General features: G+C 39.9%; 2 protein-coding genes across 2 annotated transcripts; both read left to right on the top strand.

Annotated features, from left to right (window-relative positions):
• The first annotated feature begins 1,623 nt into the window (after positions 1 to 1,623).
• On the top strand, positions 1,624 to 4,150 carry myf6 (myogenic factor 6). Its single transcript, XM_084345592.1, has 3 exons — positions 1,624 to 2,548; positions 2,944 to 3,037; positions 3,985 to 4,150. Exons 1-3 carry the CDS (start codon positions 2,033 to 2,035, stop codon positions 4,089 to 4,091), a joined length of 717 nt encoding a protein of 238 aa, XP_084201718.1. The 5' UTR covers positions 1,624 to 2,032; the 3' UTR covers positions 4,092 to 4,150.
• A 6,650-nt stretch (positions 4,151 to 10,800) lies between these two features.
• myf5 (myogenic factor 5) lies at positions 10,801 to 13,079 on the top strand (the record flags this gene model as incomplete). The annotated part of the gene is made up of 3 exons (XM_084345571.1): positions 10,801 to 11,388; positions 12,306 to 12,378; positions 12,624 to 13,079. 3 exons carry the CDS (start codon positions 10,801 to 10,803, stop codon positions 12,818 to 12,820), a joined length of 858 nt encoding a protein of 285 aa, XP_084201697.1. The 3' UTR covers positions 12,821 to 13,079.
• Positions 13,080 to 14,721: the final 1,642 nt, after the last annotated feature.

The following is a 14,721-nucleotide window of genomic DNA, read 5'->3' on the forward strand; positions in this document are numbered from 1 at the left end:
GTCGTGTTTGTGAAATGTTGTTGTGTTTTGTGAATGTTGTGTTTTGTGAAATGTTGTTGTGTTTTGTGAAATGTTGTGTTTTGTGAAATGTTGTATTTTTATAAATGTTTTTTTCTGAAATGTTGTGTTTTCTGAAATGTTGTTGTGTTTTCTGAAATGTTGTGTTTTCTGAAATGTTGTATTTTTTTAAATGTTTTTTTCTGAAATGTTGTGTTTTCTGAAATGTTGTTTTCTGAAATGTTGTTTTCTAAAATGTTGTGTTTTCTAAAATGTTGTGTTTTGTGAAATGTTGTGTTTTCTAAAATGTTGTGTTTTGTGAAATGTTGTGTTTTTTTGAAATATTGTTGTGTTTTGTGAAATGTTGTGTTTTGCGAAATGTTGTGTTTTGTGAAATGTTGTGTTTTGTGAAATGTTGTTGTGTTTTGTGAAATGTTGTGTTTTGTGAAATGTGTTTTCTAAAATGTTGTGTTTTGTGAAATGTGTTTTGTGAAATGTTGTGTTTTCTAAAATGTCGTGTTTGTGAAATGTTGTTGTGTTTTGTGAATGTTGTGTTTTGTGAAATGTGTTTTGTGAAATGTTGTATTTTTTGAAATGTTTTTTTCTGAAATGTTGTGTTTTCTAAAATGTTCTGTTTTCTAAAATATTGTTTTGTGAAATGTGTTTTTTTGAAATATTGTTGTGTTTTGTGAAATGTTGTTGTGTTTTGTGAAATGTTGTGTTTTGTGAAATGTTGTTGTGTTTTGTGAAAGGTTGTGTTTTGTGAAATGTTGTGTTTTCTAAAATGATGTTTTGTGAAATGTTTTGTTTTGTGAAATGTTTTGTTTTCGGAAATGTTGTTGTGTTTTGTGAAATGTTGTGGTTTCTAAAATGTCGTGTTTATGAAATGTTGTTGTGTTTTGTGAATGTTGTGTTTTGTGAAATGTTGTTGTGTTTTGTGAAATGTTGTGTTTTCTGAAATGTTGTATTTTCTGAAATGTTGTTTTGTGAAATGTTGTGTTTTCTAAAATGTTGTGTTTTGTTGAAATATTGTTGTGTTTTGTGAAATGTTGTTGTGTTTTGTGAAATGTTGTGTTTTGTGAAATGTTGTTGTGTTTTGTGAAATGTTGTGTTTTCTGAAAGGTTGTGTTTTGTGAAATGTTGTTGTGTTTTCTAAAATGATGTTTTGTGAAATGTTTTGTTTTCTGAAATGTTTTGTTTTCGGAAATGTTGTTGTGTTTTGTGAAATGTTGTGTTTTCTAAAACGTTGTTTTTTCTGAAATGTTATTGTGTTTTCTGAAAATTTGTTGTCTTTCTGTAATGTTGTTGTGTTTTCTGTAATGTTGTTCTGTTTTCTATAATGTTGTGTTTGAACCTTCAGGGACACCATAAATGGCAGTGTAAGAATACTGGAAATCTGGATAATATGAATTAAACAGAACTAGAAGATAAAAATATTAACAAACACAAACAGCTGACAGTCCACCAATGAGAGATTATTGAAAATAAGGTAAAAACAGTGCAAGAGTCATGATTTCTGTGGAGAAGAAGGACATACATCAGACACAACTTGGCCATAAAAGGTTTATTCTTTCAAGTGGCATATTATTGATCTTAAAATGCATTAACAAACCTATTAGATACAACTGTTAAAGTGTTTCCCTGTCACCAATAACTCCATTAACACTGAGTTTTACCCTGTTTACTGTGTAACAACAGCATTAGGTCTTTCACTTTCTCACTGACAGCTCTGGGAAATATCACCGTGTTGCCATTTTGTCCGGATGCAGATATTTAAAGCACCTGTCATGAAACCTGAGGTGACATTTCAATAGCTTCTGGAGGCCTTAATGTACATGCGTTTCCTCCACAAAGTCACTAGGTTGTAAAGAGCCATTGAAAAAAAAAAAAAAAAAAAAGATGCTTGATGCAGTGTGACAGCCAAAGTGTTGGATAGAGTTTCACATTCTATATATAAGCCTGGTGACTTGTGTCCCCGCTGCTCCGTTTAAATGCCAGAGTCACACTGTCAAAACAGAGTGAGGGGCGCAACAATATGATGGACCTTTTTGAGACCAACACTTATCTTTTTAATGATTTGCGCTATTTGGAAGAAGGAGATCATGGACCACTACAGCACTTGGACATGTCGGGGGTGTCTCCCCTGTATAACGGCACTGACAGCCCGCTGTCTCCGGGCCAGGATAATGTTCCGTCCGAGACCGGGGGGGAGAGCAGCGGGGAGGAGCACGTCCTTGCGCCCCCGGGTCTCCGTGCGCACTGCGAGGGCCAGTGCCTCATGTGGGCCTGCAAGATCTGCAAGAGGAAGTCAGCGCCCACGGACCGACGCAAGGCCGCCACGCTCCGGGAGAGGAGGAGGCTCAAGAAGATCAACGAGGCCTTCGACGCGCTGAAGAGGAAGACCGTTCCCAACCCGAACCAGAGGCTACCCAAGGTGGAGATTTTACGCAGCGCCATCAGCTACATCGAGCGGCTACAGGAGCTGCTGCAGACGCTGGACGAGCAGGAGAAAAACGGATCGTCCCACAACTTTAACGGCAAAGAACACAGTGTAAGCTGTCATATCAGATTCAATATGAGTGAGATGACTTCATGATAAACTTTTAGTCCCTTTTAAAAATGCCTACATGGACTTGTAACGCGTCTGTGGTGCGTTTAATGACCTCAAGATGTGTTTACTGCATGTTTATATTTCAGTGTCAGTCTGATATTTTTATTCCAGTTGATGTTAATGTTGACAACTTTACAGCTTCCTCTGAGAATAATTAATGTGTTCCTCCAGGAATATTCATCTTTTTTCTGATTTATTTGCTTTATTTGTCTCTCATAAAAGTTTGGCCTGTTTCTGGGTTAGTGTTTTAAAGTCAGTTTTATGAAATGTACTTATGTTTATCCATGTTGTGACCAAAAACATGTCTGGATAACATGTGACTTGTGTTTCTACAGGTGGCCAGTCATGAGTATCACTGGAAAAAGGCCTCAGAGAGCTGGTCGACCTCTGCTGACCATTCCACTGCAGCAATGACAAACCAGAGAGACGGTACATCTGTCAGACTTCACTTACAGTCACTAATAACTGAATATATTGATTAAATTAAACCAACAGTCCTTTGTATGAAAGGGGATTAGGGCCACTGTAAAAAATAAGGAGTTCTGACTGTTTTTCTCTGTCTTAGAAAATAAGTCTTTCGAGTTTAATGTCAAAATTTGAGAAAAAAAAGTCAAATTTCTGAGAAAAAAAGTCAGAATTTGGAATTTTATTAAAAAATTTAGAGGAAAAAAGTCTGAATTTGGAGTTTTAAGTCAAAATTCTGAGAAAAAAAGTCAGAATTTGGAATTTAATTTTAATATTCAGAGGAAAAATGTCCAAATATGGAGTTGAACGTCAACATTCAGAGAAAAAAAAGTATGATTTCTGAGAAAAAAAGTCAGAATTCTGACTTTAGACTCAAAATTCAGATATTTTCTGTGAATTATGTGCTTTTTTCCCTCCGATTTTTGACTTTAAACTCCAAATTCATACGTTTTTCCTCTGAATTTTGACTTTTTTTCTCTGATTTTCGGCGTGAAACTCCAAATTTTAGACATTTTTCCTCTGAATTTTTTAATTAAAGACCCAATTCTGACTTTTTCCCTCGGAAATTTGACTTTTTTCCCTCTAATTTTTGATGTGAAACTCCAAATTCTGAATTTTTTTCTAAGAAATTTGACTTTTTTTTCCTCAGAATTTTGGCGTTAAACTCCAAATTTGGACTTTTTTTCTCGGAATTCTGACTTTTTTTCTCAGAAATTTGACTTGTTTCTCAGAAATTTGACTTTTTTTTCTCAGAAATTTGACTTTTTTTCTCAGAAATTTGACTTTTTTTCCTCAGAATTGTGACTTTTTTTCTCAGATTTTTGACGTGAAACTCCAAATTTAAAAAACATATAAAAACTCAAAGGTTTGTAACAGTGGCTTTTATCCTCTTCTGTATCTTTGTTTTTCAGGAACAAGTGAATCTGCGTCCTCCAGCCTCCTCCGTCTATCGTCCATCGTGAACAGCATCAACAACGACGAGAAAATCAACTTCCGCGAGGACGTCTCAGAGAACTGAAACATTTGAACAAGACCTTGACAAGAAAACAATTGTTAAATTTAACATTTTCCATTGCTTTTCTCAAAATTATTTCCACTATATTCAGCCAATTCTGGCTTCTGTTTGTTTATGTAGCCTTCATTTTTACAGCAGGAGCGAGAGATTGTACATATTTTATAAAAATGTGATGTTTAGATTTATTTATTTTATATTCAGCTGCACATAAACTCTCTGGGGAAGATGATATTTTATTTAAGTATTTGTACATAACTGACCAAGAGAATAAATTGCTACTTTTGCGATACTCTAAACCGCTGTGTTCCTCATTCTTTAAAGGCTGGAAGAGTACGGGCATCCATTCCTCTTGTGTCTCACAATCAGAGGCAGCGCAAGCATCAGACCACATGTATGATTAATAAGTTATGATGAAATGTACCAAACCTCTATTGGTATGAAAAGAAAACATGTTTTAACCGTCACCTCAGGCACAAATGCTGGCTCAAACTGTATCTGCGGGTAAAACAGAGAGTTTCAGGTCCCTCGTTGTTTCTTTGTTTTACATGAAAAGAGAAAATCGTCTACTGGTTTCTCCAGAATTCACGGCTATTAGAAGTCCATAAAATCTGAACTGGAGTAGTTCACTGTCGGGCTGCTTCTCTTGGTTCTGACTTGATCCTTCAACACCAGTCCTCCTCTCCTCTCCTCTGTGAAATTTCTTTAGCTCAGACTCTTTATTTTGGAATTTTTTTTTGAGAATTTGTATTTTTTGGGGCCTTTATACAGCTTTGAGAGATGACAGGAAAGAGGAGGAGAGAGGGGGAGTGACATGCAGCAGGGGGACCCAGGCCAGGACTCGAACCGGGGGCCGCTGTAACAAGGACAAAGCCTCTGTACATGGGGTGCCCCCTCTACAAACTGAGCTAATCAGCTAGCCAAGAAGCAACAAAAAATTTGAGGACTTTTGGAAAAAATGTGAGGATTTTTAGAAAAAATGTGAGGATTTTTAGAAAGAATTTGATAATTTTTTTTAAAAAAGTCAGAAGTCAGATTCTGAGAAGAAAAAGTCAGAATTGAGAGATGACAGGAAACTGGATTAGTGACTTGCAGCAGAGGAGCCCAGGCAGGGACTCAAACCCAGGGCAGCTAGGACAAAGCCTCTGCACATGGGATGCCTGCTCTACCAACTGAGCTAATCAGCTATCGCAATTTTTTGGACAAATTTCAGACTTTTTAGAAAAATGTCAAAATTTTTAGAAAAATGTCAGACTTTTTTTGAAAATATGTAAGAATTTTTAGAAAAAAGTTGAGAATTTTTAGAAAAATGACAGATTTTTTAGAAAAATGATGGAATTTTTCTAAAAATTTCAGACTTTTTTAGAAAAATGACATAATTTTTTGAAAAATGATAGATTTTTTTAGAAACATTTCACACTCTTTTAGAAAAAATGCCAGATTTTTTGGAAAAATTTCAGACTTTTTTAGAAAAATAACAGATTTTTTGGAAAAATTACAGATTTATAAAGTTTTCTCCTCTCCTCTCCTCTCCTCTCCTCTCATACGATAGTGACATGGAAACTTGTGCAACAGGCTTTAGTGCAAAGCCCACAGGAATGATGAGGTATAATTAGGACTTAATTCATGATCACTTGTTTCGTCATCACATAGAGCACAGAGCTATTCAAGCAGGTGACGCGATGCGAGCAGCACTCCAGTCTTGTTTGTGGTGTACTGACAGGAGAGGGGGGTGTCTGTTGATGGTGTTGGGGTATGCTGGTCTCCCTCATGACACAAAGCCCCGCTTGACCTCTGGGACTCTGCCTCATCTCCCAGGCCTGCAAACACAAACACACAAACACACCGTGCAAGTTGTTCAGTCAGTTTGTGGCTTCGTGCTGCAGCACAGCCTCTGTAACCTCTGCTTATTTTAGGCTTCTGTTAAGAATCCCAGCTGATACAGGCACAAAGGACTTCTTACAGCGATTCAATTTGCACCGCTGAGCTCTCTATATCTCCTGCCTGACTGTTATAGCTCACACTGAGAGAGGAGACTATGGGATGGATCTCAAAGGATTCTCTCAGTCTGCTGAAGTACCCACTGATCAAAGACAGACTGAAGATGATGATGACCGATGACCCGTGATTTTCATCGCCGACCGAACCAAATGTCTTTGATTTTGATGATGACGAAAGCCGTACATGATTACAGTCTCCAACCCAGCCTGATAAAACAGAACCATCATTTTCTGTCACATTCACATTACATGGAGTATTTTCTTGGCATATTTGTACTTTTATTTATTTATTTATTTGACAGAGACAGTGCACAGCTTCATAGCAGCCAGAGTTAGCTTTAAGCTAATTTACATCTGCAGTCCCCAGGCAAGAAACAGAGACAACATCTCTGTTAAGAAAATTATGACACACTAGAGACAAAAACGGTTACAAGACAATACATATTCTCTATACAACACCACCAGCAACCCCGACGACAACAACGATAACAGCCAGAAATCAAGTCAACAATGTGCGAGCTTGTTCCAGCACTGAGCTGAATTAAAGGCTGAGAACACACAGTGATCCAGGGCTCTTCTGGGGCTCTTCTGGGGCTCTTTTCAACACAACTGTTCATATCTTTTACCAAACACCCTGTTGTCTGTAGACACCAGACAGAAACATGATACTCCCTAAACAGTAATGTGATTTTAATGGGCTCCTGCTCACTCGCTCCATCTGATAGCACAACACATTTTTGCACCTTAAATTGGTAACGACTGCCTAAAATTCAATTATTTCCTTGACGTACTGTTTAAAACCCATTAGAGGAGTTGTATTTGCTGTAAAAACCCAACATCCAGCTGTGTTTTGAACCTTGCTGACTTATTTTCAGCACCCCACAAAGAAGCCCTCTCGGAGCCCCGACTCTCTCTTGTCTGACTTTACAGGGATTTCTGTGTTACTGATGACACCATATAATTCTCATTTGGCTGTGAAGGCAGTTTTTTAAAAGTCAGAGCTGATGAAAGGCGAGCTGTTACAGGAGTGGGGGGGCGGGGGGATAAGCCTCTGGCCAGATTTATCCAGACTTTCCTTGAATATCCTGCGAGGAGGAGGATTCAGAGCTGGCCGTGCACCTTCTCTCCGCTCGGTGCCAAACAAATGGTGTTGCCACTCAAGATGTTGTTTTGTTTGACTAATTCTTGAGGGGAATGTAAAATGAACTTGGGGGGAAAAAAGGTTGAGGTTTGAAAAAGGATGTAGTCTCAACAGTATTTTGCTGCGCTGTAAAAAGTATCCATCAGTAACTATTTTGTGTTAAAATATTACTTTGATAAAAGTAAAGTCACTGTACTTTAGTAAAAGTCTTGAAGTGTCTGATATTAAATGTTCTGAAGGGTCAAAAGTAACTTTTTGACAATAAATATCTTTAAGTACAAAAGCACAATTAGAAATAAATTCTACATATATTCAGTGATGTAACGTAACTAAGTACATTTACTCAAGTACTGTACTTAAACACAATTTTGAGGTACTTGTACTCTACTTATTTCCAGTTTCTGCTACTTTACACTTCCACTTCACTACATTTTGGAGGCAAATATTGTACTTTTTACTCCACTACACTTATTTGATAACTGAAGTTACTAGTTACTCTGCAGATTACATGCTGCATCAGAGCTAACGTAGCAAATTATTTACTTAGGTAATTTAAAGACTTTTACTCCAGTACTATTTACAATTGAGCTACTTTGGTTTGATGCATCAATCTGCAGAGTAACTAGTAACTAAAGTTATCAAATAAATGTAGTGGAGTAAAAAGTACAATATTTGTGTATATTTGTATAAAATTCCATCAGTGAATATGTGTAGAATTCGCTTGTACTTGTACTTTTGATACCAAACTACTCATTGCCATAAATTACTTTTAACACATAAGAACATTCAATATCAGATACTTTAAGACTTTTACTTAAAGTACTATAGTGACTTTCACTTTCACCAAAGTAATATTTTAACCGATATCATTAAAAAGTACAGTACTTTCCTCCAAAACGTGGTGAGTGTATGAAGCAGAAGGTGGAAATACTCAAGTAAAGAACCGAGTAGTACCGAGTAAAAGTCTTAAAGTATCTGATATTAAACATACTTAAGTATCAAAAGTAAGTAAAAGTATATTAAACATATATTTACATGTATGTATGTTATGCATACTATGGGCCAGCAGATTATTAGAGCCCATGTTCAGCATTTTTCTGATGATCAGAGTAGTTTTTTTTTATTTATCCTGAAGTAACTTGTAACTAAAGTCATCAAACAAATGTAGAGGAGTAAAAAAAGTACAGCACTTTCCTCCAAAATGTCGAGGAGTGGAAGTTTAAAGAAGAAAATGGCAGCGATGGAATGTAACTAAGTACATTTACCCAAGTACTGCAATTAAGAATACATCTGAGATACTTTCAATTTTGAATTTTAATGTTTAATTTAATTTAAGTAACTAGTGACTAAAGTTATCAGAAAAAAAATTGGTGGAGTAAGAAGTTCAATGTTTGTCTCCAGAATGTTGTGGTACAAGTTACTCAAAAGTGTACTTAAGTACAGTACTTAGTTACATTCCATCACTGTCAATAAAAGGTAATATCAATGCACAATATTTCATTATAATCTATTTGTTGATCCTGTTTTCTTTTCTTACACTGATTCCTCAAAGTAACCTGTAACTAATGTTGTTAAATAAATGCAAAAGTGTAGTGGACGTGTAAAGTAGTGTACTTGAGTAGATGTTTGTCGTTACATCCCATTACTTGGCAGTGAAAGCGCACAGAAATATGGAAGCAGAGTAGACACGGGGCTGCAGAGAGGTGATGTGTGGAGCAGGAATGTGGCTCTGAGTGATGAATCTTCTCTGTCAGGCTTCTTGTGTTGCAACACACCAGCAGCAGATTAAGTCAAACCTCGAGGCCGTTTAGAAGAAATAAGGTTTTCAGACGTGAGCGAGATGCACATAAAAGATCACCTCCTGCCCTTCACTTAACTCTGCCTCTGACCCTTGAGAACAACAAAAACAGCAAACTGGAGAGAGTTCCCAAGAGACCAGGCGAGCCTGTGCGCAAAGAGCGCGCCATTAACGCTCCAGCGCATCCCCGATGACGCCATGTGCTGCGCCAATCTAACCGCAGCCTGGATTATCTGTCGCTTGATTGCAGGTTTTCTCATCGTGGACGTTGTTCTCAGCCCGGACAGCCTTTGATCCTCTCAGCAGCTACACGCCGATGTCTTCTTCAGCTGTGCCTAATCCAAACTCCGACTGCAATTCAGAGGCAGCAGCGGTGTTTTCTTAGGTGCGCGCTGTTCCCAGAGAAGGGGGCTCGCCAAACGTTTTGACACATTGTGAGAAATATCCGCATTGTATCCTTGTAAGCTGTCAACAGCGTCGTTACCTGCAGCCGTCGGGGTCGAGCTGCAGAAGCCTCTTTTATAGTGTGGAAGAGAGCAAATCTGCAAAAAGAGACAATTCAACATCTCCACTGTCATGAAGAAACGACTGGGTTTGGTAAAAATGTCTAAAACATCTTGAGTTTGGTTGATTTACACTGTAAAAACCTTTAAAAAAAGCAATAAAATCACATTGAATCTGAAGCAAAGAGGGATGCAAAGATGTTTATGTTGCAGAAATCCCAAACGACTTTATTTGTATTAATCCCACCAGGAGCAGTTTGTTTGAACAGCAAGAAAAAACCCACAGTAACATGTAGACACATGAATAAATCAATAAAATATGCCTCCAAAAGCTCCAAGGAGCAATAAAAGAAGGTCTGAAAATAGAAAATGTCAACAAAAAGTTTGATCAAGACGATAAAATCAACTAAAAAATGTCTACGGAGCATTTAAAAGACGAAACACAGAGGGCAGAAGAAGCTAAAATACAGTTACTTGATTGCAAAAGAGGTCAAGTCCTCCTCTCAAACAAAAACTACTGCACCGTCGTGGCCATCTGCTCTGCGCTGAACCGAAGCACTCGACTTGTGTCAATAACCTTTAACGGTTAAAATTTGTTCCTCTGAGGCAAAGTGGTGCAGCGGTGGTGGTGTTGGTGTTGGTGTCGGTTGTGTAATTGCTGTTTTAATGAGCCTCAGCAAACAGCGATCGCCTCATTCGCAGCACCTCCAGTGCCGAGGCCGGGGTGTTTAGAGGGGGCTTACCACCGTAATGTGAATTCACAGGGCTTGAAATGTTACACCTTCCTTTGCAGCTGGGCTGCATCTGCAACGCTGTTGTCTCCACCGTAAAAAATGTCTTGCATACTCCTACAAGTGGTCACCCTCTTTTTTTTTTTCCGCGCAGTTTGACCAAACAAAACACGCTCTCTTTAATGTTTATGTCTTCATAGCTGAGCATTGTCGGCTGTGACGTGTCGCCCGGAGGCCGGTTACGGATAAATCAGGCAGAGAGAAGCGCTTCTGATGGGTTAAAAACAGGTCATGTGGTGGTTAAACCTGCTCCAGAAACATTCCCGAGCATTGTGTTCATCGTGGCCTTGTAGGAGGAGAAGGGCCCTTGGAAGCAGAGAGTGGTGATGAGTAGGAAAACACCAGTAAGTGCAGATGTGGGAAACTCTGCAGGGTACTGGGGGGTGCGAGGCAGCGGGTTGGGATGGGGCAGGGAGGGAGCTGAGCTAACCCCAGCCTGCCTTCTGGCTGGGCCAATGGGCCATGGTAATTAGATCTGGCCAATGTGGGCCCTAGGCTCTGGCCTGGGGGCATATAAGGGGGGCCTGGGGCAACAGACCCCTCATATCACTCAGAGGTCTCCTCTCTCACACCCCACTCCTCTGCCCTCCTTCTTTGCGCCCTTTCTTCAACAAGCTATGGACGTCTTCTCGCCATCCCAGGTCTACTACGACAGAGCGTGCGATTCGCCTCCAGACAGCCTGGACTTCGGCCCCGGCATGGAGCTCGACGGCTCCGAGGAGGACGAGCACGTCCGGGTCCCCGGAGCCCCTCACCAGCCGGGACACTGCCTCCAGTGGGCCTGCAAGGCCTGCAAGCGCAAGTCCAACTTTGTGGACCGCAGACGGGCCGCCACCATGCGCGAGCGCCGGCGGCTGAAGAAGGTCAACCACGCTTTCGAGGCTCTGAGGCGCTGCACCTCGGCCAACCCCAGCCAGCGTCTGCCCAAGGTGGAGATCCTGCGCAACGCCATCCAGTACATCGAGAGCCTGCAGGACCTGCTACGAGAGCAGGTGGAGAACTACTACGGCCTTCCCGGAGAGAGCAGCTCGGAGCCTGGGAGCCCGCTGTCCAGCTGCTCTGACGGCATGGTAAGACCTCTCATCCACACGTTCATCTTCTTCTAGCAAAACATCTAGTGGTGGAAAGTCTGGGAGCAAGACAGGACTTCACCTGGAAAAGCCTCTGCTGTCGACCAAAGTATCTGCAGAGTCTGCTGCCAATTCTCATTACCATGTTGAGCGTTTCATTTCAAAACAGAGCCAGGATTTCCAATTTACGAACCTATTAATCAAATAAGCTTGTCTTGCCCCAAGACCTCAATTACCACGGCTCCCCGTGCATGTCATACTCTCCTTTAATTCTTTAATTCAAACATCAATTCACTCAGCGGCCTTACATGTATTTCTGTCCGCCGTGTTGTTATTACAAGTCAGGATGAATTAGTTGTTTCTCGACAACAGTCTGAAGGTGACGGTGCATCAGCTAATTCTAAAAGGACTCACAATGCTGGATGCAGTAATGTCTTTCCCACCACCGGACACTTTATGGCCCTAATAAACCGAGCTAAATCCACCTTACTGAAGTCTGGCAGGAGAAACTGGGCGCTTTTTCTGCATTCCATCCTGACTGCATGTTCTGCACCGCTGCCAGGATTTTCTGCAGATTTACTCAGAGAAAGTGTCATCTTGCACAAACCGGTGTTGCTTCCACTGATACAATCGATTCGCCACGCTCGGAGCCGGCCGGGGGCAGGGGGGAGAGGGGAGCGCGCACTGCCACTCTGGCTTTAAGGTGGATGTGAAATAAAGAAGGCCATAACTTTGGAATTCAGGATTTATTAGCCTGTCAAGAATATCGTGAAGGGCGCCGCTTGTTTTTGCCCTTCTCTTCCAGCCCGTATATATTTATACAAATATAACACATCATTTTCTGTTGGCTGTATTTTTTTTTTTTGCATGTGTTTGAAAGAATTCAAGGGTAAATTTGATTTCTTATTTCCTTGCAGGTTGACAGCAACAGTCCAGTGTGGCAACAGCTGAATACAAACTACAGCAGCAGTTATTCATACATGAAGAACGGTGAGACCTTTGGACTGCAGCCTGATATGAATATGACAAACATTTCTGCTTTTTATGACTGAATAGAAGATTATTTGTATTTTAATTTCCTTGAGTGCCGCGATTAAAAGCCACAAAAACCTGATAAAGCATAAAAATGACAAATAATTTCCTGCTTTTTGATAAACATCTGTCCCTTGTATGCTTCCTCTTTACAAGAATCACATGCAGCACTGAATTAACTCAAATTATCTTCCTCCTTTCAGACACTTTGGGCGATAAGACAGCTGGCGCCTCCAGTCTCGAGTGTCTCTCCAGCATCGTGGACCGTCTGTCCTCGGTGGAGACCAGCTGCGGACAGCCGTCTCTGAGAGACTCGGCCACCTTCTCCCCCGGCAGCTCCGACTCGCAGCCCTGCACGCCGGAGAGCCCCGGATCCAGACCCGTCTACCACGTCCTGTGAGGGAAAACTCGGCTTTTGACGTGGATGTTTTGCCTCGGGCTGCGTTTGCAACAAAGAGATAAGAACTAGTTTGTGCAAATGTGAAGGAGCTGTGGCGAGAAGCTTTTATATTGTACATGAGATTGTAAATAATGTAAATGCTCATTTATTCTATACATGCTATTATACCCAATGAGACATATTTAATTATGACAGTTAATGTAATGTTGCTTTTTTTTCCCCAACGTGAAGTGGTATTTAAGCAGTTTGGATTTCTTACTTTCCGTGTTGTCATGAACATTAAATCTTTCACTGTTTTGTACAAAAAGTTTCTTCTTCTGTTTCTTTGTGGCCACGTGTTCGTATATCTCATTAATCATCACGCTAACGTAGGAGGTAATGAGCTAAAGTAAGGGAAAAAATGAACTCTGGTGCCTCTAATAAATGTGAAGATGCCGTAAATATAACTTTCAAGTTACTAAGACATCAAAATGACGCCAAAAACAGTCAACTAGCTCACACTATTGTAACATTTTTAGCTAAAAATGTAAAAAATGTGGCAATTTTCGGCATTGCCGTCTTTATAACAGTGATTAGAGGGTGCAATGTTTTAAAGAAACACTTCCAAAATACATCATCTACTCTTAAAACAGTTAAAGATTTACGGTAGTGTTTGCTCCCTAGGTCTTCCATGCGTCTGCACATCTGTAATCTGTATGTATTTCACATATAGAGCCATATAAAAGAATGTAGAGATGTTTAACTACTAAACTATGGTGTATATGAATTTTGTGGCATAAAAAAAACTTTAAAAAAAGATGTTTTTCGCGATGAAAGGGCAGGTCGTACATTATGTGACAGGACTGTCTCGCGCGGGGCTCGTCGAGGACATTTTTAGACCGTCTCCGGCTAACAAGGTGTGGAGCTCCCATTAGAAGACTGATAGAGGTCAGCTGATACCATTAATAACGTGTCACTGCTGCAATCACTCATGTAGCCGACTGCAATATGAGTCATTCCAGCGGTCTTAAAGAGCCTAAAAAATACCTCCCTGCGTCGAAGCAAGCATCCAAACCTTAAAGATGTCCCACTTTGATCCCCCTCTCGTATCTCTTTGTACTTCTAATGTGTGTTTTAGTGTGTCTGTGTACCTGTTTGTTCTTCCCCTCCAAATGCGAGTCATCATTAACACCCTTGATTACACCATCAACACCAGGGTTGGGAACAAATGGCCTCTAATTGTACTTTAATGTGTGACTGAGGGGGGAGGGGGCTACATGTGTGTCGCGCTGCATCATGCTTTTCATCAGGCTGTAAGTAAGCAGCATATATTGTTTTACTTTATATAGTCTGTTGAGAGGCACTTAGGTTTTTTTTCTTGTGGATATGGTTCTGGTAATTGCATCCTCTACTCTCTGAAACACATTTTCTCTCTTATTATGCCTCTTCTGTCTTTGTTAATTTACAAATAAAGGAAAAATATCTACTCAGATATTCTCCTGTTTCAATTTTTCCCTCTATCTCTTTTATATCAGCGCTGCAGAGAGCTTTTTAACTGCCCAATGTATCATCGTTTCTATGTGGTTATGAGTATTATGTTGCCTAATGTTGTTTACAGGAGCGTTAAAGTCATTTTTTACTGCGTTCCCAGGAAGCAGCGGTGGAAAACATATCCAGATCCTCAAGTAATAGTCGGAAAACCACACTTTATACTAGCCATCATTCACAAATGGTGAATATATAGTGAATTGAACAACAGTTAATAGTTTTTTCGCTATGAAATGCTTATAAATCATTTATTAAGTGAATGTTTAATAAAAAGTTGCCAGTGATGTTTATAAAACTTTGTTAAAGGTTAATAAAAACTGTGTAGTTCAACTATAAACATGATTTGGATGACCATTATAAAGGTGCAACTGATG

This window comes from Pagrus pagrus (assembly GCF_965226575.1).
Source record: "Pagrus pagrus genome assembly, chromosome: 23".
Lineage (NCBI taxonomy): Eukaryota > Metazoa > Chordata > Actinopteri > Spariformes > Sparidae > Pagrus > Pagrus pagrus.